The sequence below is a fragment of the Biomphalaria glabrata genome, chromosome 7, assembly GCF_947242115.1.
Source record: "Biomphalaria glabrata chromosome 7, xgBioGlab47.1, whole genome shotgun sequence".
NCBI classification, from domain to species: Eukaryota; Metazoa; Mollusca; class Gastropoda; family Planorbidae; genus Biomphalaria; species Biomphalaria glabrata.
Window position 1 is genome coordinate 4,928,003 of NC_074717.1, and position 26,214 is coordinate 4,954,216.

Here is a 26,214-nt window from a genome sequence, read left to right on the forward strand (position 1 = left end):
GACATAGTTGACCCCCCAAGCTAGTAGCCAACATTTCTTGTACCGACCCGGATCATGTATGTAGCTCTAGTCCCATTTATCTATGATTTTAGACTCAATTTTACCCAATAAAGCTAAGCAATTAGTTTTGGGGTCTGGAAAGTAGGCACTGGAAATTTAGGCACCGGTAATTTAGGCGCACCGTAAATTAGGCACTTGAAAAAGCGAAAAATTAGGCACTCTTTAATAGCGACGTTAATTTTGAAGACAATTTTTTTAACGTATAGGCTATGGGCTATGGGCTATTGGTAACGCTATCAAAAAATAGCAACTATAACGATTTCTAAGATCATATTCACGGAACAAAAGAAAAGCCTAGAGGCCTAGAGAACGAAAAACTAAAGGAAAATCATGAGAATACGGGTGAAAAAGGGCTCCAGATTAAGAGCCATTATATAATATAGACATCACATGATTCAGGGGAGCGGAGGTAGAGATGATTCCCCGCTCATAGTTTTGGTATTGATACTTACTCAGCTAATCTAAATACTTTAGATCAGTGATGCTCAAAATACGGCCCGCGAGCCAGATCCGGCCTGGACATTCCACAATGTCGGCATAAAGTGTAGAAAATTCCTTCTTTCCAAAAACAAACAAAAAAAAAACAACAACATTATTTTTACCTATGTTAGGGCCTTTTTTTTCTCTGATGGATTGGTACCAAGACCTTTAACATTTGTGCGTTTATGAAATAGGACCCTGAATGTAGAATCTAAGCGAAAAATGAACGGATCTTTACTTTTTTGTGGAACATGATAATAAGCCAACGTATTTAATATGTCATTATAAAGTGTGGGCTGTTTTTTTTTTAAAAGAATAACATATAATCGGCATTATGAAGCAAATAGGCGGTATTCTTGGTTTGAGCAACGAATATTTTCTAATCAAATTGTTCCAAGCCAAATTTCATTTCCTTTTTGTACCAATTCGTTGACAAGGACCGCGACACGAGTGTTGGAAATTAAAATGGCCCGCAGGTCGAATTAGGTTGGACATCACAGCTTTACATTTAATGGTTAATATTACTGGATGCCTAAATTACCGGGTATCTAAATTACCGGTGTCTAAAATTCCAGTGCCTAAACTTCCTAGATTTATGTTTTACAGGATTGAACTAGTCAAACGTATTTCTGGATAGTAATAACCTGCATACCTATACCGTATTTACAAAACTTTATATAGACCATTATTTCTTTCAGACCACAAGTTTTTTTTTCACCAGACCAGCTGATCAGTCGATAGATTGCGTCATTTTCTTTCAACACCCTTGACGACGACGCTTTATTGTTGGCTCATTTCGAATTATCCCCCTTTCTGCTATGACACTTTGCAGCCGTAAGGAAAGGACTACCGGGGAATGTTTCTCTCAGCTCGGCTTCAGGCTCACTGGATATAGGCACCCAGACTGAGCTCAACGTGCAGTAATATTACCAAAACAAAAACAACAACAAACAATTATTAGATTAAATGATCATGTAGCTAGACAACCTTCGGTCAATGATGTTGATGAGACAATCTCTGATTCCTGGCTTTTATACTTTGGACACCCTACAGTGGTTATATAAGCTTCCGAGAGGTCACCGGCTCCTGAGTTCTTCCTCATGGCTTACATCAAAACTTTGCCCATGTTTACCTAAAAATCCGGCCCGCGACATGGTTCCATGAACTGTGCAATTCTTCAAGCTTTTAATATAGGCCACACCCATCTACTCTAGTTCCTTCTCAAAGATGGCGCCAGTTCGGAACTCGGAGACGACAATGGAAACACAGTTCTTATTTGTTCCGCGAAAGGTTTTCCAGGCATTGTGGGTAAACTCTTGAGGCTGGGCGCTGATGTAATAATAATATAAAAATAACTTCAAGGGAAGTAATTCAGTGATTACAAAGAGACAGACGCCGCAGCTAGATAAACACATTTCGACTGTTTTAACGTCTGCCAACAAAATTGTGAATGTTTTTAGAAAAATCAAAACCACATCTATAAACTTGAAAGAAATTTAAGACAACAAGCAAAAGGGGAAAACAAAAATAAAGGAGAGAACCTCATATTACTTTAATTTACATTAAGATGATATCTCCCCTTTTCTATATAAACCGAAATTAATACATCACCATTAATTAAACAACTAATTGGTCAATTTTTTTTTTTAGATTCACATGCTGATAACAACAATAAACTTTTGTACAAAGTTACTACGCAGTTCGTCTCATCTATTGGAGTCACCAATCTACTCTGATTCAGGCCTACCTTGGATGGGCTTGATCTGTTGAGGACTCAATGATCAGCCTTTTAGACATTACATGTTGCAATTTAGTGACTCCTAAAAAAAGTTATCTATTCTTTAAAAGCCACGAGAAACTATGCACATATTAATTAGGGAATTCCGATAATGATACGAACAGAGACCTCAGCTACCCAGCCATGGTCAGGTCGTTAGAGTGTCCCCTTTTTAAGTAAGTAAACAATGCATATTCGTATAATATTTAAAGTTTAAAATAATGAATTAAAAAAGGTAGAGTTGTAACGAAATGTCATATCTGTCAAAGACGATTAACGTGTCATGTAGCCAGCAAAACGGCCAACCGCCTTTACTGCGTTAACACTCTTGACAATTCAGACGTACCAGTGTTGGCGTTTCAGGCTTCGAGACAAAGACGTTAAACGTCTGCAAACAGATAGAGCCAAAGTAGAGAATAGATCCAACTTACCCGTGACTTGAGTTCCGACTTTTTAAACCACCAGGTTCAAAAGTAATGAGATTGAAATTATCTTTGACCGTAACTAGTTATCACATAACGAATTTATCACTACAGGTTTGTGTGGAGCTGGGGCGTCACCGCATAACACCCACCCTAATGACGCCACTGTTATGGAGAATGAAGATGATGAAGTGATATTATTAAATAAAAATGTCCAGCATCAACAGCTAGTGTATCCCTTTGTTTGTATTTTATTATTTATTATTGAATGGGTTGCCAACGCGTAATTTGTTCATTGACGGTCTGGAACGGATTCAACAGTTAAGAGAACTTAATCATTCATCATTGGCCTCCTTCAGTCGTAGAACGACTATGGTTCATCTCAGAGCACACTTCCCGATGTGGCTGTGGAGCCCTACTTTGGAGAGACACTCCCTTCCACAGATAGCGCAGGTTAAGATGGCTTTTGCTTCGGTGGTAGAGGAGCTGGCCGTTTTTCGGATTGTGCGTTCTTCTTCCTGGGCTGAGACCCATGTACTTTCACTGTCCATAGCTTTCTTGGTCACTGTCTCTCTCCACCTGTTGCGGTCTAGAGCTATGTCTTCCTAAGAGAGCTTAAAGTGTAAATAAACATCTTTTTTTTTTTTACAATACCCCTATTCAAGCCTTAACTTCATGGAATCTAGATCCTGCATGGACGCTGATCTCAAAAACAGCTCTAACGATTTTCCTAGAAATTAAATGTTGACGTTGGCCTATATCGCTAAGAAAAGAATTACTTGCTTGTTGGACACACGGGGAAAAGTTAAATTTGACTGTTATAATTTTTTCAAAATATAAAAGAAATACATTTAAATTTAGATATAAATTGGATAAAAAAAAAATAATGGCGTAGACAGCCGTGGTGTAAGGTATCGATAACTGAGTTGTTTATTAAATTTAAAGTTGTTTAAAGTTTATAGATAAGCTTTGATTATATTTTTACGTAAGTTTAATATAGATAACGTGTATGTTCTAGATTTAGACTGTTAGACTAGATCTTAAAAGCTCTAAACAGGGCCGGTCCTTACAATTGCGGGGCCCTATGCGAAACTGCCAAGTCTGGGTCGGAATAAGGATAATAAGTGAAAATTAAGATTTTGTATTAGAAAGAAAATTCGACTTCGCATTTTATTCATTCTTTACTAAGTATAAAATTCCGAATCTTGCAACCTATAGCATAGTTATATGACAGTAACTATAAAAGTAAATAAGGTGTTGGAACTTTCAGCTATAGCTATAACTCATCCAATTATTAGATTTTATTACATGAAAGCTGACAATGCCTTCTTTTTATCGCACGTAGGATTGACCCTCATAAATGACAACTTTGTCTATTTTTAAGGAGATTTTAATAAATGCAGGACCTTTCCAGGAATTTTTCGTATAAAATTTGCAATTTAATAGTTACACATAGAATAAACGCGGGGCCCACTGCGACCGCATAGGTTGCAGTGGCCTAAGACTGGCCCTGGCTCTAAATCAGATGCGTGAAATGAAGTACCAATAAGCAATAGCTTTCTGATACAATGCCCGCGGCCTGTTGGGTAGTATCGTTCGTACAAAAAGCTGGGTAGTATCGTTCGTACAAGAAGCTGGGTAGTATCGTTCGTACAAGAAGCTGGGTAGTATCGTTCGTATAAGAAGCTGACGACGTGAAAATTACGAATTCGATACCTGGTGTGAGCTAATTCTTTTTTTTTAAATTAATATTTAAAATAATTTATTGTATTTCAAATTGTATGATGGAAGTACCGGAATTGTCTTTTTTAGCGGTCCCCGAAAGGGGAATAGCAGATATTAGTTTTGTGTAGTCTGTCTGTCCGTTCGTCCCGTTTAGATCTCGTAAACTAGACAAGATATTAAAAATTCGACATCATGATATTTTAGACCTTTCAAAGTTCTGATGCAAAGGCTACCTTTTTTTCTGAAAGCGAAAATAATTAATTTTTAAAATCAACTATGAAAGCATTTTTGTTTTCATAAAATACACCATTTTTACGACTATTTACTATAAATAATAAAATACACGTGGAAACTATTTAGTAAAGAGATGGGATTTTTTAAAATAATATTTTTAACACATTTATGTAAACAGTTTAAGACTTTTTTGTAATTAAGTAATTTCTGTCAAACTAACTAACTAAAATTACAAAACAAAACAAAAATTTACATTAAAAAAAAAAAAAAGAAAACATATCTATTTAGTATGCATACAAATGGAACATTTTTAAAACAACTATCAATCAGCAGTGTTTCATATTATGCAAGCACGCTCCATTTGTCCATAACACCAACGTAATTAAACACTTAACAAAAGGGAAGCTATTAATTACATCAGATATGTAACAAATGGACCCAAAGTTTATCAACAGACTGCCAAGATGGGAGATCAATCTTCACATGACGGATTACAATTTATTAATTAATCTCGAAAAAGTTACTATTAATTACTATTTACGTTTTAAGTTAATCGGGTTTCATATTTTTGTTTAATTCATTACAATTTCATGTTTGTAAAATGTAAAAATTTTAGTAATAAAAAAACAAACATCTCCATAAAAGAGACAGAAGGCCTAAAAGTAGGCAGAGAAAGAAAGCCCGCAAATTAGGCAATAAAAAGAAAGCCCACAAAATAAGGCAATGAAAAGAAAGCCCACAAAATGAGGCAAAGAAAAAAAAGCCCACAAAATGAGACAATGAAAAGAAAGCCCACAAAATGAGGCAATGAAAAGAAAGCCCACAAAATGAGGCAAAGAAAAGAAACCCCACAAAATGAGGCAATGAAAAGAAAGCCCACAAAATGAGGCAAGAAAAGAAAGCCCACAAAATGAGGCATTGAAAAGAAAGCCCACAAAATGAGGCAATGAAAAGAAAGCCCACAAAATGAGGCAAAGAAAAGAAAGCCCACAAAATGAGGCAAAGAAAAGAAACCCCACAAAATGAGGCAATGAAAAGAAAGCCCACAAAATGAGGCAAGAAAAGAAAGCCCACAAAATGAGGCATTGAAAAGAAAGCCCACAAAATGAGGCAATGAAAAAAAAGCCCACAAAATGAGGCAAATAAAAGAAAGCCCACAAAATGAGGCTATGAAAAGAAAGCCCACAAAATGAGGCAAAGAAAAAGCCCACAAAATGAGGCAAAGAAAAGAAAGCCCACAAAATGAGTCAAGAAAAGAAAGCCCACAAAATGAGGCATTGAAAAGAAAGCCCACAAAATGAGGCAATGAAAAAAAAGCCCACAAAATGAGGCAAATAAAAGAAAGCCCACAAAATGAGGCTATGAAAAGAAAGCCCACAAAATGAGGCAAAGAAAAAGCCCACAAAATGAGGCAAAGAAAAGAAAGCCCACAAAATGAGGCAATGAAAAGAAAGCCTACAAAATGAGGCAAGAAACGAAAGCCAACAAAATGAGGCAATGAAAATAAAGCCCACAAAATGAGGCAAAGAAAAGAAAGCCACAAAATGAAGCAAAGAAAAGAAAGCCCACAAAATGAGGCAAAGAAAAGAAAGACCACAAAATGAGGCAAAGAAAAGAAAGCCCACAAAATGAGGCAATGAAAAGAAAGCCCACAAAATGAGGCAAGAAAAGAAAGCCCACAAAATGAGGTAATGAAAAGAAAGCCCACAAAATGAGGGAGACAAAGAAACGAAAGCCAACAAAATGAGGCAATGAAAATAAAGCCCACAAAATGAGGCAAAGAAAAGAAAGCCCACAAAATGAGGCAATGAAAAGAAAGCCCACAAAATGAGGCAATGAAAAGAAAGCCCAAAAAATGAGGGAGACAAAGAAACGAAAGCCCACAAAATGAGGGAGGCAAAGAAACGAAAGCCCACAAATGAGGCAATTAAAAGAAAGCCCACAAAATGAGGCAAAGAAAAGAAAGCCCACAAAATGAGGCAATGAAAAGAAAGCCCACAAAATAAGGTAATGAAAAGAAAGCCCACAAAATAAGGTAATGAAAAGAAAGCCCACAAAATGAGACAAAGAAAAGAAAGCCCACAAAATGAGTCAAAAAAACGAAAGCCCACAAAATGAGGCAAAGAAAAGATAGCCCACAATTAACTTCCCTTTCACCTATCACTTAGGCTTTGGGACCGTTGGGGCACCACACAAGGTCTGTCAACCGTCTTTCTCCATTAGTCTCTGTCCTTTACCTTCGATAGAATTTCAGTCAAGAGTTGCCTCGTCATATTCTTCCTGGTACTGTTCCACGTAGGAATGTCTATGCTAAACCTGAGGACCTTGTAATGTGGCCATAGAGTTTAAGTTTACGTTTTTTGACAGTGGTTAGCAGGTCATCATCGGGTCAAATTGCTGTATTAATCCTGTTTCTACTCTCTTCATTCGTGATGCGGTCTTTGTAAGTGACACCTAGGATTTAACTACATCTTCATAACTATCAGTTCGTTGAATACGTATGAATATTAACAATGTAATGATAATAACATAAATAAATCTCCGTGTCCTGTGGTATCAGGTCGTTAGTCCAACTAACAATACAATATTCGACACAACCACGTCTCTTCTTTTTGTATCGACGGAGGTATGGTTGTAGTTGTTGATAGACCTAGTTTGTAGTTCCTTTTTACCTGCCATAGCGGACCACTTCGGGTGCCGAGTTTGAGTTTAATTTTCTACACAAACTATAGCGATTGGTCTCGATTGAACCAGTTAACGCGCTATACGGATGTTTCGGCCAGTCAGCATTCAGCAAGTTTGCGATGACATATTCATTTTTTTTTCTGATAGGCTACTGTACATTTTGTTGTAACTCCGCTCCCTCGACACACTGATGGTGCGCATCAGAGCACCATTCAACACAAGTAGTACGAGACATGTTGATTATATAAGAAGAAAGACTGTTGTTGATCCGGCTGAGGTTACGGGAGTCTGAACAGTCTGGGGCTAAGTGCTGTCCTGTGTGATACTAGGGAACTGTTTAGAAGACCTGGAGCGACACTGGGAAGTGTGTCGATGTTGTGTCTTAGTGTTAAGTAGGACTCTTAGAACTTAAGGCATTACTCCCTGTGACTTGATAGCGTAAGCCAGAGTCTAACTATTTGTTGATAGCTTTAAACTTATAATAAATACATCGTCTATTATGACCTCCAACCTTTCGTTGAGTTGCCTGCCTTAGATTTACAACCACATACACCAGACCAATCGCTATACAACGAATGGTCTTGATATACAAATCCTGGCTGTGGGAAAACCAGTGTTAAAAAACAAACAAACTATAACAAACCCACATCAATTCGGCTTCGGCATTCAGACCGCGCATCGTGAGAGAAGATACATGATATTATTACTAGTGCAAAATGAAAAACCATAAGAGTTCAGTGAATTAATACGTCTGTGACCTTCTAAACAACTATTTGGTTACTGCAAGTATTCTGGTTCTCGTCTGCATTTAATAGATACTCTCTAACTCCAGCGTGCTTAGAAGAAATTATTATTATCTAGTGGTGTTGATTTTTCATGCAAAATGTTTCTGAATCCTTAGTTACGTTTATTAACATTAAAAGGTGAACTATTTTATGAAGAACAATTACAATACAGTATGTAATTATAATAATAAAGCTTGTCTTCGAGTCCGAAGATCAGTGAGGAATGCAGTATTTCCCGTGGCTGCGCAGCCCCAGCTGTGACCTACATATTTTGCCACATCTAGTGCAAGCATAACCATTGTCCGCAGGCGGTCGATTGAGATTTTCTTTTCGCCGTTTGCGTTTGTCCTCGGCAGCAGATTTTCTTTTGGTCTCAAATGTGTATCCCGCGGCCTTCGTGAGTAACCTCCAGCTGTCTCGTTCTGAGCCCGCATGCAACCAGTATGTAATTAGTTAAAGGACGATAGTACAGCACCTACGTAAGGTGCTTTAATTTGTAGAATAATATGGCGTACAGCGTTAGAGTCGGACGAGCCCATTAGCGTGATGTGGCACGGTATATATAGGCTCAGGGCCCCGCATAAGACACTCACCCAGGGTCCCGCGCTCTGCTAAGGCCGACTGCGGACCCAGCTAATTATTCCACATGTTCGCCTAAAAGCGTTCGACTCATTACTAGTAGTAATGTTATGATAAAATATTTTGAGAGTGGATTTGAAACGCTTTGTTTTGTCTAGTTTTTGTAGCGAAAGTGAAGGACTGTGAAGAAGTCAAAAATTAGAAACGGAAATAGATCTACGAAAAAATAGTCACTTTATTCTACAGTGCCTAATAGATCGATCTTTTGTATTGTAAGGGCCTTGACCCTACATTGTACAACAGCGCTCTGTGAATGAATTTATTATTATTTTCGTTTTTATACTTAAAAAAACAAAACAACTGCGAACTAATATTCATTCTCTGGCACCTTCAGGGCCGAGCTTCGTTCGAGAGAAACAAAATTAATTGTAGTCCCTTTATCAGTGTCCACTGAGACATTTTCTGGTCATGCAGCAGTACCGCCCTCTGACAGGCTACTAGAATCTTCTTGAAGATGTTAACGTCTTTCTGTATCATTGTGGCTAAAAAATATTCCAGGCATTTTTCCCAGGTTTTCATGTAGTTTTATGTGACAATTTAAAAATGGTTTATAATGATGAATAGACTTACGTATGATTAATTAATTAAAAAAAGAAGATGATTACGTCCTACGCGTCTTGCATGTTAACAAATTACTTAAGTTCTGCCAAGTCACTGGTTTTCCAGGCTGGCTCAGGCAACCCATTCCATGCTCTAAAAGCTACAGGGAAGAAGGAGTATTTGTACAAATTTGTCCTGGCATATGGAACGTTCTGCTTTTTTAAAGTATATAATTGGTTTTAATAATTAGTTTTAAGACTTTCTGTATCGCGTATCAAGTAATCATTTAGCAAGACTGTCAATAGTGTCAGAAAATTGGCATAGGATAATTATAGGAGGCGCAGTGGCTGAGCGGTAAAGTGCTTGACTTCCGGACAGGTGATCCTGGGTTCGAATTTTGGTGAACACTGGGATTTTTAATTTCGGGATCTCTGGGTGCCATCTGAGTCCACCCAGCTCTAAAGGGTACCTGGCATTAGTTAGGGAAAAGTAAAGGCGGTTGGTCGTTGTGCTTCCCACATGACACCCTCGTTAACCGTAGGCCACATAAACAGATGAACTTTACATCATCTGACCTATAGACCACAAGGTCTGAAAAGGGGAACTTTACTTTAATAATATCTAATTTCTTATTGTTTCCTTTTTTTTTTTAGCACGAAAGTTAAATACAGAAAGGGTACTTTGTAGCAGCGAGGTTAAATATGTACTAGTCGTAACATAGTATACTAGCGTTACACACCGGCAACGCCCGTTGATTTGTTCAGACTTTATATTGTTTATTATGTCTCTTTTCTTTTATCTGTGACTGTACGGTGCGAACCAAATCTGAATGATTTTTTTAAAGCATTCTCCAATTGATCCAGAAACGCTTTTCAGCTTTTGAATTCTAAATGTGTATACACATTTTGGTTAGTTATACTTTTTTTTCTTCATCCTTTTTAAATATTTTTTTATTAACAAAAAGATGCATATTTTATTAGTAAGCGTACAAATTCAGTAGTTACATTTTAAAGTACAATGATTGCAAAACATAGCAATGCATATAGTTACATTTAGGTTGTCATAATATTTTAACGTTTTAAATTGCTTTGTACATGGCGTTATTTTTTTCCAATAGCATATAATGAATATTTTTTAAATTTAAGGTTCTTATAATATATGTGGTGGGAATGTCAACAATAGTTAATTAAATAGAAACAATCAAAGAGTGAAAGTAGAAACTTAAATGATATTAAAACATTTTAAACATCGTAGTCACATTTTTTTCCACTTTGTCTCCATTGCTTATGGTTGTTTCCCTTGTACTTTGCTACATTACCACAGTTCTTTATATTAACTTCTATCAAACGTGCACACACATCTATGTGTGTACACACTTATACGAACATAGGCATTTAAACATTTATATTGTTTCTTTTGTTGTCTCCCTTTATATGACATCCTTTAGTAATAGGGCAAGCAGTGTATGATATTAGAAATAGCAAACATTCATTTAGACAGCTAGTTTCGGGTACATTTAGCCTATAGAAGAAAATAATGGCCCGAATTGAATGTCCTCTTTCCATTTTCCTAGACTAAATTTATTTTGGCAGTGTATCCTCTAAAAAAGGTAATATCAACTTAATTTAGTTAATTGTCACTGTTTTATCCCCTTTTTAATGTAGAGAAAAGACAGTGCTACATAGTAAAATAATGTTATCTACACACGCAGATTATCATTACATACTCTCCATCCAGTGGCGTAACTAGGAATTTGCCATCATTATTTTCTACGACTATTTTATGTTCTCAGCCTTCTGTGCTACTGAGGTAATTACCACTTCAAAAAATACCGATATCAGACTGAAGGAAATGCAAGGTTTTACAAACGAACTCGAAGCAAATCCTTTTTATATTTACTGTCATTTTTTTTTCAACAACTTCCGTGATGCTCATATAGCATTAGAAATAAATGTGCCTTTATATATTTTTTTTGAGTAGTTTATTAGGTTTTGTTTTTGTAAATTATGGTTCAGTATTTTATGTATTATTGCTACCGGTACTTAACCCTTTAGTCAGAAGTGCTCTATCATGAAGGGTCTTATTAATATTGCTATTCTTTAGTCTTTCATGAAGGTTCTATAAATTTAGTGATTTTATTAATGGGTACCCACCTAGGAGAAGGAAAACTCTGACTGAATTCAAACTTCTGATGCCTTGCAGCTATATCCAATCATGGAAAAGGCTTCGGGAGGAAAAATCAGGAACCATCGATCCTTAAGCAGTTTGCAGCACTCAGCGCTACACCCTGGCAGAACCTGCGACGCCGCTGACCCCAAACTGTATCAAAACTGTCGTGGCCGAGGGAAGTACTGTGTAGGCGACATCGTTCCGAACACAGCCAATGCCCAGGCATTCATCTCATTTTCATGAGATGATCCATAGTCTCGCCATATTATTCTTTAAAAAAATGTTACTGTTCCTTTCTTATACCTCTCACGGTTGTAACCAAGGCAAAATAAATATTCTTCTTTGATTTCTAAAATAGTAAAAGCTTCTTTTAATAAACCATAATGCTTGTTTATATTCAATACATTTTTGAGTTTGAGTTTTTTTTGACACATCGGCACACTTTAGGCCATGTCGTGCCCCTATACATTATGATCTAATCTTCAAATAATCTAACTTTTGTTCCTGAACTAATATAATTTGGTAGGCCATTTACGTAAATGAATAAATAATTTAAGGCCCAAGACAATTCCTCAAGGTACACCACATTTTTGATAGTTTTTGTTTTTGTACCGTGTTTTTTATTTTACTTATTCTATCCAGATGGATCTCTTGGTGATATTCACCAATGGTGTTATTGTAATAATAATGTGATATATTATATTCGTTTTTGCCCGTGATTGGGTCCCATTGGGTTTGTTTATTCTATTTTACGGTACTGGTACTTGAAAAAGACTTCAGGAGAAAAATAAAGACAAAAAGTATTGGTACTATTTTGTCAAATGTCATCAACTGTAGCATGTCCACAGGAACAGCTGAACTGTCATCCCAAAACCTCAAACATTTAATTTTTTTATTTTTACTAATCATTGAACATCATGATCTATTTATTTTTATAAGAAACATTCTTAGAGATTCTCTACTCCCAGTGACCAATAATGAAGTGTAGGCCCTAGTCTTTAGGGGTGGAAATGTGCCGTTTTAGTTCTCTGTGTATCAGAGTCCAGATTCATTTGAGGTACAGTTTTATTTTATACCCTTAGAAACTCAGCTCAAATTATCATTAGAAACAGAACCATTCATAGTTTTGAATGATCAAAGTTTTTGCTTTAATTACAGTTAACATCATACATTTAAATACAATTCTACATCTTTGCAAACATATAATCTATGTAACTGTGGCTATTTTGTTTGTTATTATGTATTTCAAATTTATAAGTCATCCAAATATAAGTTTGTATGTTTAGAAATTAAAGTTACTTGTTGACAGTTCTTAAACATTTTGAATACTACTCAACAGATACATACATAGTTATCATAAAATAAAAATTGAAAGCTCCATTATTAAACAGTTTTAATAAGACTGCATTTTTAGACGAAATTACATTAAATCTAGATCTGGATTTAATTTAGCTTTTGATTGAAAAGTAGATATATCAAGTTTTAAAAGTGCAAATGTGGGGAGGGTCATCAGGAGTCCATTGGAAGCTGGAGATAAGGGAAAATTAAATTGAGAAAGACACTACAGACTTAGAGAGGGAGGTGGGAAATAGATCAGTTGTTAATTAAGGCTAACATGATCAAGCGTTCACTTAGCTTTAACATCATGCTTGATAGGTAGCCATCTTGATTAACAAATTGAAAACACAGTATAACAATACATATAAATCCAAGCACAACACAATATTTCTGTCAAAAGATCTAATGCAACAAAGAATCAATTGAGAAAAAAAGGCTAGGTACAATATAACAATCTAGAAATGCTACAATAGATGTATTCATTGACCTTTTAAATATTTAATATTGATACCCAACCTAGATAATGTTGAAGGTACTGAAAGACGGTCATGCCTGCAAGAACTATAACGCTTACAGAAATCCACATACAACTCATAAAACTGTGAGTCTTTGTCTTCTTGCTCTGCCTGGTATTTGGTCAGTTGGTGAAGAAAAATGAGTCCCCTTCCAACTATTGCATCAAGGACCTTCACCTCTAGTTTTGTGAACAAGAGCTTGTCCTGAAATGGTACTGGGAGTCTTGAGTTACGAACCCTTTGATGTCTGTCTCTGTTAGAACCTAAAGCAGAAGAGATGGTGATAAAGCTCAAAAGCTCCAACCTCATTGGCTGCTGAGAAACTTCCTGGAGATATGGAAGAGTTTTAGTTTTGTGTTTCTCTAAACAATTTAAGATTTCTTTGTTTCTGGATAAAATTTTGATGTCTGACTTGGTTAGATACCAATTGTTGATTATATAGTGAGTGAAGTCAACACTATCTAAAATGAGGGAGACAGCAAGTGGCGATATTGAAGTTTCAGGCCAGTTAAAAATAGTTTTCTTAAGAACTAAGACTGTTGGACAAATGCCAGCTTTCATAAGTTTCTGAACCAGAGTGCCATCATTGCCAGAAGCAATGAGTCGATGGATTACATCAGGTCTGACAAATTCTGCACTTGCCCCATGATCTATAAGTGTTTCAGCCATTCGCTGAGCTTGTTCACTGGGTAACCATTTGTTGAGCAAAATGGACAGCGCTGATTTCTGCTGCAGTTGATCAGGGCCTAAATCAGCCTTAGCATTAAGTAACAATTCAAAGCATTTAGTGTTGAGATTTTGGGCAGCCAGCCATAATGGAGACATGCCAGAAATGTTTTTGTGGTTGACATCAGAGCCATACGAAATCAGAAGTTGGACAACATTAACCCTGTCTCCAGAAAACTTAGATGCTAGTGATAGTGGTGTGTTTCCCAAGTCATCCTCAGAGTTCACATTTGCCCGATTCTCCAGAAACAATTTAACAATATGTAAATCTCTAACAGCGTGATGTAGAGGGGTGCAACCATCACAGCTTTTAAGATTAACAAGAGCACCATATTTTAATAAAACCTCAGCTAAATCAAATTTGTGATACTTCGCTGCAAAATGCAGTGCTGTTAAACCTTCATTTTCCTTTTTGTTGATGTTGACTCCCTTATCAAGTAAATATTTTAGAACATCTGCGCTAAAACAACCTTTTGAGGCTTCTATCAAAGCAGTACACCCACACTCATCAACGTCTTCCAAATGTGCACCATGTTTTAGAAAGGAATCTGCCACAAGTATTATTTTTTCTTCCATCTCTTTGGAGCTTAGTTGAGGGTGAAAAGCCCGATAGATATCTGAGAAATAATTCCATGATAATGCATTTATCAAAGGTGTTGTGTTTGTTTTAAAATTTACATTGGCTCCTTTGTTTAATAAAAAGTTGATAACCTCAAGGTGAACAGCGCACATTAATGGAGTCTTACTGTCATGGACTCTGTCAACATCAAGCCCTGAGTCTAACATTAGCTCAATGAGCTGAATGTCTCCTAATTTTACAGCTTTTAGGAATGTTTCAGGCTTTTGAATCACAGCTGTGGAATGTGCACCACATTCAGATATGAGAAAGATGAGCGCCTTTGTGTTATTGCTCTCAAAAGCTTGACTGACAGCGCACTCAATAACACTTTCAACTGAACTACTGACAAGGCAACCAGGCTGCAAAGTTAAAGTACTCTTTGAAACTTGCCTGTTAAGGTTAACCACAGCATTGATCAACAATTCGACCTTCTCGACATAAGATTTTTCGATGGCTGAAATTAAAGCTGTGTTTCCAGTTGAGTTTTGTGCATGCGGTTGCAAATGTTGGTTTTCTAGTAGAAACTGAATTACTTCTCTTGATGTGGCCAGCATAAGTGCAGTATCACCATTGTTATTTTTAGCATTGATGTCAGCGCCCATGCTCAAGAGTTTAACCACAACGTCTGTAAAACCTTTGGTGGAGCTAATCAACAGAGGAGTGTTTCCATTGCCATCTCTGAGTTCCAACCGGATACCATCTTGGAGGAGGAACTGAAGTAAATGGGCATTGCCTATATTACAAGCTTGAAGAACTGCCAGGTTCAAGGCGTGGCTAGAGAAGGGTGTAGTTTTGTGATCACACAATTTCAAAAGATTGTTAATGTCTGACAAACAACCGGAAGAAATTGTTCTAAGCAAGATGGAGTCATCAAGCTGAACTTGGTCCTTAGTTTCCTCCATTTTATTTTTAACATCAGCTATTCAATTCGAAGGTGTCTGAAAAAAAAAATAAAAAAAATTTAATGCAATTGTCTGTGGAATTCTAAAATACTATTGGAAGTATTGGCATTGTGACTTTTCTGTATATCAGTGCTTATGTATGCACATGTTTGTGTTTATGTGTGTGTTGAAGTCATTGTGTTTCGGCTTTATTGTTTCTTTTTGAATAAATTAAAAGTAAATTTTATATAAGAATACTGTAACTGACAATATTGCACTTAAGGTAAAATTTATTATGTTTTATTTAATTTAATTAATATACCATTTTGCAAAGATTGTTCACTACATGAGAATGTGAGCAATATTTAAGAGTTAAAGATAAGAGAGAAGACAGAGAGAGAAAGTTAGTTCAAGAGAGTTTGAAGTCAACTACAGTTGGGATTAATTTGTAGTACAGTTTTACTATTATTAGCTTTGATGTCAGTTGAGTTAAGATCATTAAGTTATTGTATATTTATTATTGTGCTCAGACTGGGTAATGAGACAGTTCTGATGACTTTGTTAGAAGTAAGTAAGTTAATATTTAACGTTGAGTTATATAACTAAAAAAAAAAACTATATGGAGAGCTCCCATTGTTAGATAATCAAAGAATTAGATCTACAAACAATATAGATCAATAGATTCTAGACTAGATCTAAAAATTAAAAATCTTTAACTTAAAAAGTTAATAGAATTAAGTTCAATAAAAAGTATAAACCTGACTCCTAAGCATTAGCCTCATTAGGCTAGGTCTAGAACAGTGGTTCCCAAATTTTTAAGTGTCATAGACCCCTTTGCCATTTTGCTGGTTTTCGTAGACCCCCTGCTTCAGTATACAGTATTTCATTTTTGAAAATTCATTAACTTCAAATTTTTCATTTTTAAAACTAATTTCTAACCAGTGAGTTGAATAGTAAAAAAAAAAGTAATTTAAAGCTGCATTTCAAGTTATAATTTATTAATAAAATTCATCCAGCCTGGAAAACCAGTGACTCAGCAGATGCAGGAAAAGATAAATGTTGTTGCAGACAATTCAGCTAGAATGGGTCTTACCATAAATAGAGAGAAGAGCAAGGTGTTCAAGATAAAGGCATCCAACAATACACCCATTACAGTCCAAGGTGAGGCGCTGGAAGAGGTGGAAAGCTTCCCCTATCTCAGCAGTATCCTAGACAACCATGGAGGAACAGATGAAGATGTCAGAACCCAAATTGGTAAAGCTCGAGCAGCCTTTCATCTTCTGAAGAACACCTTGTGATCTAGGGAAATAAGCACCACCACCAAGATCAGGCTCTTTAATACTTTTTTTAAACCAATACTACTTTTTTGAGCAGAGATGTGGAAAACCACCATCATCACCATGAAAAAAATCCAGTTATTCATCAATACCTGCATGAGGAAGATTCTTATGATCCACTGACCAGACAAGATCTCGAATGAGGAACTGTGGCAAAAAAACAAAGCAGCAGCCCATTGAAGTAGATATTCTTTAGAGATGCTGGAGATAGATAAATCACACCCTTCGCAAGCCTGCATCCAACATAACAAGACAAGCCCTAACCTGGAACCCCGAAGGAAAGAGGAAAAGGGGATGGCCCAGGAATACATGGCACCGTGATTTGGAAGCAGATGGGCAAGACATGGGGAGATGAGATATAAAGTTAACACAGCCAGATGTATAGAGAAATATGTCATTTGGAGAAATATGTTTATTTTTTTTTTAATTAAATAAATAAGAAGAAAGAAAACCATGACTATAATCCTACAGAGGTCAAGAAATTAGCTAACTCTCTTCTATAAATTCATTGCCCTAACAACCATAGGGTCAAAGTCACCACAAACCAAGGAGCTGGAATTCTCAACAAATGTCCCAATGGAAAAAAAAATTAATTAAGAAATCATGTTCATAGCAACTGGTGAGCTCTCTTATAGCCACAGAGCAGAAATGGCAGCACTGAAGCTAGCAGCTATTTTGTTAGCAAATCACAATGTACGCCAAACAGTCATACTGTTTCCTGACCGATACAAAACAAAAAGGCCTCCAAAGCTTGGAACACTGATTCCTTCTATGTGAGACGACTCAGTACAGCACTATAAAGCTCAATGACGACAGCAAAAAAAAAACAATTGTTCTCCAGTGGATACCTGCACAGATTGAAATCATAGATGAAAAAGAGAAGTTGACACACTTTCCAAGTGTGAGAACAAATACAAATGAAAAAAACTAATGGTGAATAGATAAAAAATAACAAATGGACAAGCTCTCATCCAAATAGCAAGAAGGACAATGCCTTTTATAATCTTTATGACCAATGACTAATTTTTTCAGATAACCAGGCACAACAGAATGTTCCTGAAGCTGAAAATTGGGACTAGTGAATTTAGCCCTTGTGGAGTGTCACCAGAGATGACCAGGTCCTTCAAAATTGTATTCTTCATCAAAAGACACTGGCCCCAAAACACCACCAACTATATAGAAAGCTTTCTGATCTGGAAACCAATGTGCAGTTCATCTCAGATACTGGTCTAGTCATCTGAACAATCCAACTTAATAATAAGTACGAAGAAGAAGCTTTTACTAGTTTTACTGTTATAATTCATATTACAGATCAAGATTTTGTGGGTATATTCTGAACATTATTGTTGAGTTTTCAAACCTTTATCTTTTTTATCAGGGTGGCATCCTCTAAAAGGTTCCTAGAGTCTACAGCTTAATTGGTTTCATAGCATCATAAAAAGGCACAAAAACAATTGTTTGTTTGACAAGTAAGAAAAAAGTCAAATTGGAAATACTCAACTCAATGCTGAGTTACAACTTGACACAATTAAGCTATTTAAATAGAGTTATTTAATTAAATACAACTATTTTTCATTTGAGCATTTAGTAACCTTGTAAGAGTTAGATCTAGAATCTAGAAAGTTAAGTAAGACTGACTAAGTCTAAGGCAAAAATAAGCCTAATAACTAAATTAGGCTAGCCTAAGCCTAGGGCTAGCCTAAGCCTAAGGTAGTAATTAAGGCTAAGTAACTTTATTAGTAAGGTAAGTAAGTAAAGTTGTAAGGTCTAATTACTTCTAGTAGCCTACTCTAGCTAGAATATAATCATGAAAATCTAGATTTAGATTGACTAGATCATCTATAATAATTTACCTAAATTCATAAGAGTAGATAGATTGTAGATCTAGACTATATATAAATATAGATCTAGCATAAATGATGATAATACTACGTCCGAATTTACCAACGTGGATATGCCAAGGATAAGAATCCTTACTCTTGTGTTGACATTCGTATTTAGATCTAGGAGAGCTGTATCTATATATAGTATCTACAGGAAGCCAATCAGATGCCTAGATCTATCCACTGCACCGGTGCGCCCTAAAAAAATATCCCCCTTACAAATCTACATGCAAGACGTAAAAGTTTATATTATACCTCCTACGCCTGATAGGGTTCTTTCTGTGGTCTTACCGAAACCAGTAGGCTCATAACCTACATTTAAAAGGGTTCTACCATCGCAAATTATCATTAAGTTAAAAAAAAATTTAGTTTTTTTACGGTCTATTTTCTCAGATGACCTATAGATCTAGACCACAAGGCCTGAAAGGGGAACTTACTTTATCTCTACAAGTCGACCGGCGGCGTAGCATACGCCACTCTTTTACAGAACCGGCCTTAGGCCACTGCAAACTATGCGATCGCAGTGGGCCCCGCACTTTCATAGGACACGCGCTAAATCTAGGTGTATATTGTGTAATTGTGTAATCTGGTGAAAGAAGCTTCTCGCGCCTCAAACTAATTAGGAATAACTGGAGGTCAACAATTTTCAAAGATAGATTAAAACATTTGGTAATTCTTGCTATTGAGCGTGATCTATGTAGGAAACAATTATTATGATATACTTTATGACTTTGCTACACGCAAGGCTCGTAAAGTAATTCTGTACGCAGTAATGAATAAAATGCAGAGACGATTTTTTTTTCTTATACAAACTCTTAAATTTCACTTATTATCCGCTTCCCTACCAAAACTTGGCCCCGCGAAATCCGTTTCGCATATGGCCCCATAATTGTTAACTCCGGCACTGCTATTTAGAGACCTGTAAATATAGATAGTAGATTACTTGTTCTTTTTCCATGGCTTCTTGGTCACAATGGTTAAGTCCGACGCTGCTATTTAGTGTTTGTAAAATGTTTGTTTGTAAAATTTAAAAAACACCTCTTCAATATAAAAAAGCAAACTACACACTCAAAATTCTACGAGCGTAGCCATGGGTGGTTTTGAGTTTAAACCCCCTCCTCCAAAAGGCTTTAAGTTTAAAATCCCCCTACAGATAGTTTTGAGGTTAAAACCCCCCTCATCAATATTAATCTAAAGCAAACTACAGTCATCAAATTCTATGAGCGTAGATAAAGATAAACTTCAGAGATTTTTTAGTTTAAAACTTCCAAAAAGATGGTTTTGACGATACAACTTACTTTAAATCTATAGCAAACTACAGTCAATTTCAAGAACTTGGCCAAAAGAGGTTACAAATTTCTACCAGTAGCTGGGCTCCATTTTTAAAGTGCAGTGTATAGCATGGATGTAATCTAAATGCATGACGCGTAGGACGTAATCATCTTCTTTTTTGAAGTAACGTCTGTATTATATAAGATAAGATAAGATAATCTGCTGAAATAAAAAAAAAAGACTAAATTTGGCTCAACAAAGATAGCTAAGACGGATTTTAGGAGTCAGTTAAAGAGATCGGGTTTCAATCAAGGAACAGGGAGTCGACCACTTAGTGAGGTTGTGACAGAGTGTTGCATGAGGTTTGCAGGACATATTCTCCGACAAAATAAATTACTCATACCAAGACTTGCGATGAAATGGAGGCCATTACGGGGAAAGCGCAAACAGGGATGTCCTCGTATAAAATGAAATTTACCTGAAAATACATTTTTATCAGAAACCCGTGGATCTAGAATTTACATTAATTAATGGACTATTTGACGTTAAGGTGTTGTTTTTTTTTCATTCGTCAAAAATGACTTTATTTCTCTACTTTGAAAATGAGTAACATTGTAGCTAGCTTCACCACCGACTCACTTTCTGGTGTCTTTCTTGGTATTCTCCTACATTGTCAAATATTCTCATCAATCAGGCGATCTTCAGAAGTAGTTGAACCAATCTTTTAAACCAAGAATGCCGCCGTGGTTGTTTCGTGACGCCATTTTTATAGTAGGTAGCTTTTTTTTTTTTTGCGTGTAAACAGCCAGACTTTCTTTGTAAAACAAACATGCTGGCGTATTATCATGTTCCACACACACACAAACACACAGAGAAAGAGAGAGAGGAAGAGGGAGAGAGAGAGGGAGAGGGAGGGGGAGAGAGAGGGAGAGGCAGAGGGAGAGAGAGAGAGGGAGGGGGGGAGAGAGAGAGAGAGGGAGGGAGAGAGAGAGAGGGAGAGAGAGAGAGAGGGGGGAGAGGGAGAGGGAGGGAGAGAGAGGGAGAGAGAGAGGGATAGGAAGAGAGAGAGGGAGAGAGAGGGAGAGAGAGAGAGAGGGAGAGAGAGAAAATAGAGATCCGTTCACTTTTCCTAGTAGTTCATAAGTGCACGAATGGTACAAATCCGTCAGAGAAATAGTTGGTTCTCTAACGTAGGCATACATACATTTTTTCAACCTTTTTCTGGAAAGGGGAATTTCTACACTTTGTGCCGACGTTTAGGCAGTCCGGATGGAATAAAGTCGATGGCCGGATCTGGCCCGCGGGCCGTATTTTGGGCATCACTGGTCTTGTCTAAGGGTATGTACCGCACCGAAGTCTTTACTTGAGGAAAGTCCGCTTCGTGATCTGTTATCCCTCACTCCCCTTCGTATAATAATAATAATAATAGTAATAATAATAATAATCGTGATAAACTAGGTTCTGTGCACATAAGAAGAGGTATATACCAGGGTGACTCACTATCTCCACTCTGGTTCTGCCTAGCGATTAATCCTCTATCTACATTACTCCAAGACTCTACAAACGGTTTTAGGGTTGACACTAAATGTACAAAATGTGTGTCCCACTTATTATACATGGATGATCTAAAACTATATGCAGAAACCGAGCAAAAATTACACACCTTAATCAAAACGGTAAAATGCTTTAGTGACGATATCTGTATGTCTTTTGGCCTGGATAAGTGTGGCATCATAAGCATTAAAAAGGGCAAGGCAACGAACACAAACATTGAATTTGAAGGCATCGAGGAATTGAACTCCGCCTCTATTTATAAATATCTTGGAATAAACCAGAATGCCAAGATAAACCATAAGAAATTAAAAGAGGACTTTCTTGGCAAATATAGGCAAAGAGTTAATAAAATCCTCAACACCAAACTGTCTGGCAGTAATCTCATCACTGCAATAAACAGCTGGGCCGTCCCTGTGCTCCTTTACACGTTCGGTGTGATCAAATGGACTGACACCGACCTACATGACATTGACAGACTCACTAGAAAATTACTAACCAAGTTTCGATGCCTACACCCCAAGTCCTCCACCATAAGGTTATACCTGCCCAGGAAGGATGAGGTCGTGGATTGCAGAACATCTTCAAATTGTGTAAGATGCAAGTTTTAAAAATACGATCAAAACTGCTCGCCTCCAGCAACAAATTAGTTTCCTTCCTACGGAAATACGACTCCGATGCAACCCCTCTGAACCTACACAATGCTGATGTCAATATCGGTTTGGACGACGCAGGGCATGAGATTCGCCAATGGGAAGAAAAAACACTCCACGGAAAATTTCCGGCTTCATTACATGGGGACAACATCGACAAGGCTGCTTCCTTAACATGGCTCAAAGCAGGTCATCTCTACCCTGAAACAGAAGGCTTTGTTACAGCAATACAGGACAGAGTAATCAGGACAAAAAATTACGAGAAGCATATCCTGAAACTCAATGTTGTCGACAAATGCCGAAAATGTGGAAATGTGGGCGAGTCGATTGAACACATTATGGCAGGATGTCCAGCCCTATCAGAATCAGCCTACCTAGGTCGCCATAACCAAGTTGCAAAGTTAATACACCAACACCTGGCTTTGACGTACAAATTGATCGGTAAGGACACTCCCCCTTATTATAAATACTCTCCGCAAGAGGTTCTCGAGTCTACTGAACATCTGCTGTACTGGGACAGGCCTATTCTGACCGACAAAACGGTAGATTTCAATCGCCCGGATCTGCTGTTCATTGATAAAAAAGAAAAAACCGCTACCATTATCGATATCGCCGTACCACTGTCTCATAATTTGAGAAAAACTGAGATAGAAAAACAAAGAAAATATGGGAACCTAGGCTTGGAGATTAAGCGTCTATGGAAATTGTCCAAAATAACAATATACCCCATTGTTATATCAACCGAGGGGATAATAACAACTGACCTCACAGACACCTTCAAGGCCCTTAACATTCCTAGGAACATCTTCGTTGCCTGTCAGAGGGCGGTACTGCTGCAGACCTGCCACATCACCAGAAAATTCCTCAGTGGAAACTGTTAAAGGGACTACGATGAATTTTGTTTCTCTTTAGCGAAACTCGACCCTGGCAGCGCCAGAGAATGACTACTCGTTCATTTCTAACATAATAATAATAATAATAATAATAATAATAGTAAATACTCACCACAAGAGGTTCTCGAGTCTACGGATCATCTCCTGTACTGGGATAGGCCTATTTTGACTGACAAAACGGTAGATTTTAATCGCCCTGATCTGCTGCTCATCGATAAAAAAGAAAAGGCCGCTACCATTATTGACATCGCCGTACCACTATCTCATAATTTAAAAAAAAAACTGAGTTGGAAAAACAACGAAAATATGGGAACCTTGGCTTGGAGATTAAGCGTTTATGGAAATTATATAAAATAACAATATACCCCCATTGTCATATCAACCGAGGGAATAATAACAACTGACCTCACAGATACCTTCAAGGCCCTTGGCATTCCTAGGAACATTCTCTTAGCCTGTCAGAGGGCGGTACTTCTGCAGACCTGCCACATCACCAGAAAATTCCTTGGTGGAAACTGATAAAGTGACTACGATGAATTTTGTTTCCCTTTAACGAAACTCGACCCTGGCTTCGCCAGAGAATGAATACTCGCTCTTTTATAATAATAATAATAATAATAATTTTATTTATAACGCGCCGATAACAAACAAAATGTAGGCTCAAGGCGCTGTAATAACATTACAAACACAAACATGACAGCTGACATGACAAACTAATCAAAAAAAAAGTTTTAAACAGGTAGGTCTTAATGTTCTTCTTAAAAGTGGTGTAGCATATTGTCTGTCTGAGATCAATGGGAAGTGAGTTCCAAACCTTTGGTCCGTTCACTGAAAAAGCCCACAGACCGTAGCTTTTGAGGGAGAAACGTGGCACCACTAAAAGCGTTAAGTCCATTGAGCGCAGGGCTCTCTGTGGGGCATATGGCATTGTTATATATACACCGATTTCCATTAAACTCAGGACTATTGCAAAGCTTATATTAACCTTCTCGTGGTGACAGATGGAAAATGAGGCTGCGAAGCCTCAGGCTAATTTGCTAGGGTCTCGGAGGAGGTTTGGCCCCAAGATGTGAAGCAGTCAAACCAAACCTTAATTTTTTTTAATGCTTAGTTTAATAGAAAAAAAAATTACTCAAATAGTTCAATATAAACGGGTTGGGTGGACTCAGGGGCGCCCTAAAAATCCCGAAATTCAAAATCCCAGTCTTCACCGGGAAACACGTAAACACACTCTCCATAACCGTGATTAGGTCATTTACACTTGAAACTTAAGTCTCATGAAACAGTTTATGCCGGGGAAGTGTGTAGAACAAATTTAGGACTCCAATAAAAGTCAGTCTCCTAAAAATTAAGAAAACTTGCAAAGTTGAGAGACTTTCTAATTTAATCTTGAACAGAATCAGCTAAACGTATGAACTATGACCCCCAATTTCTATGTCAGAGGTTAACGAGAGTGTCAAGTGACCAGCACTACGACCAAATGCTTTACTTTTTCAACTAAGGTCAGGTACCTTATAGAGTTTGTGTGTGTGTGTGTGTGGGGGGTCCTAAAAATCCCGATATCAAAATCCCAGTCTTCATTAATATTTGAACCCGAAATCTAGAAATCCGACCGCTTTATGACTGAGCCTCTACGTCCCCTGTTGACTCGGGTGCTGACCTGATTTTGATGTCCATCTTCTGGTCATGGATCTTTGCTTTCAGTGACGGGACTACAATTGATGCGGAAGACGTCCTTGGTGAAACTGTTTTGACAGGAACTACTTTAGGCAATGTCCGATCTTTAAAATGTTACTCAATAGACGCCGAATTGATCAAGCATTATCACGGTTTCTTCCTTTTGTTAGTCAAGCTTGATAAATGACAATTTTCTGAAGATTGCGTTGAATTCTTGGCACGCTCTCATAGCTTAATTTGCTTATCGCGCTCTTCGAACTCTAGGCTAACTGACCGTGAAGTCACTTATCTAATGTGATTCAGGCCTATATTGGCCTATCTATCTCGATTTTGTTGAGGACTCACCACTCATCCTGAAAGTAGACATTCCATTTTGCAATTTAGTGACACCTAAAAAAATTATTTAAAGTCTTTGAAAAACACGAGATTCTGTGCTCATATTATTTAGGAAATTCCGATAATGTTTCGAATATAGACCTCAGCTACCTAGCCAGGGTCAGGTCATTAAAATGTATCGAATTGTGCAGCTATATTATGCATATTCGTAAAATCTTTCAACTTCAAAATATTGAATTAAAAAAGGTAGAATTGTAAAAGAATATCGTGTCTGACAAAGGCGATTACCGCATCATGTAGCCAGCACAACGACCAAAGGCCTTTACCACGTTAACACTCTTGACAGTTCAATGTACCAGTGTTGGTGTTTCAGGCTTCGAGACCAATGCGTTAGCCGTCTGCAAAAGAAATAGAGCCAAAGTAGAGAATAGATCCAACTTACCCGTGACTTGAGTTTTAGTTAATTTTTAAAACAGCAGGTTCAAAAATAATGAGAGGGATGAATATTTTATTTGACCGTAGCTAATTATCAAATAAATAATTTACCACTACAGGTTTGTATGGAGCAGGGGCGTCACCTGATAACACCAACCTTATGGCGCCACTGTTATAGATATTGAAGACTATGAGGTAAGGTTATTATATAACAACAAAAATATAAAAATCCTTTAAAGAAAAAAAAAAGAATAAAGCTTATCTAAAGGGGAAGAACTGAGTCCTTAAATCTATATCTCCCAATAATGTGCAAGCTATTTCTCTTTTCCGATAACAATCATAATAATTAACTAAAAAAATTAATTGACTAATTATTTTGTGTTTATTGGTTCAAGTTTTGTTAGGTACAATAAATAATTGTTTAGAGTATCAACTTGATCCGAGAATACGTGAGGGGGGAAGTAGCGTTAACAATTATTTAAGGGGACTAAACCCAACAAATTTAGCCCTATATGTGAATACTGCAGTATTAGTTACCCTTGTTGCTATAACAAAATAATTAATTACCATTAATTAAAAGTC

The 26,214-nt window shown here is 37.0% G+C and overlaps 1 protein-coding gene across 3 annotated transcripts; it reads right to left on the reverse strand.

The window, feature by feature from the left end:
• Positions 1-12,640: 12,640 nt before the first annotated feature.
• LOC106051007 (ankyrin repeat and KH domain-containing protein 1-like) lies at positions 12,641-18,967 on the reverse strand. 3 transcript variants are annotated; one of them, XM_013206119.2, is made up of 2 exons: positions 18,877-18,967; positions 12,641-15,652 (listed from the first exon to the last, which is right to left on the reverse strand). In XM_013206119.2, the coding sequence occupies exon 2, from the start codon at positions 15,614-15,616 to the stop codon at positions 13,334-13,336; it is 2,283 nt and encodes a 760-aa protein (XP_013061573.2). In that variant the 5' UTR covers positions 15,617-15,652; positions 18,877-18,967; the 3' UTR covers positions 12,641-13,333. The 3 variants fall into 3 exon arrangements, with proteins under 3 accessions (XP_013061573.2, XP_013061572.2, XP_055893013.1); XM_013206118.2 differs by having other exon boundaries at positions 18,786-18,945; XM_056037038.1 differs by lacking the exon at positions 18,877-18,967 and adding an exon at positions 16,689-17,741.
• Positions 18,968-26,214: the final 7,247 nt, after the last annotated feature.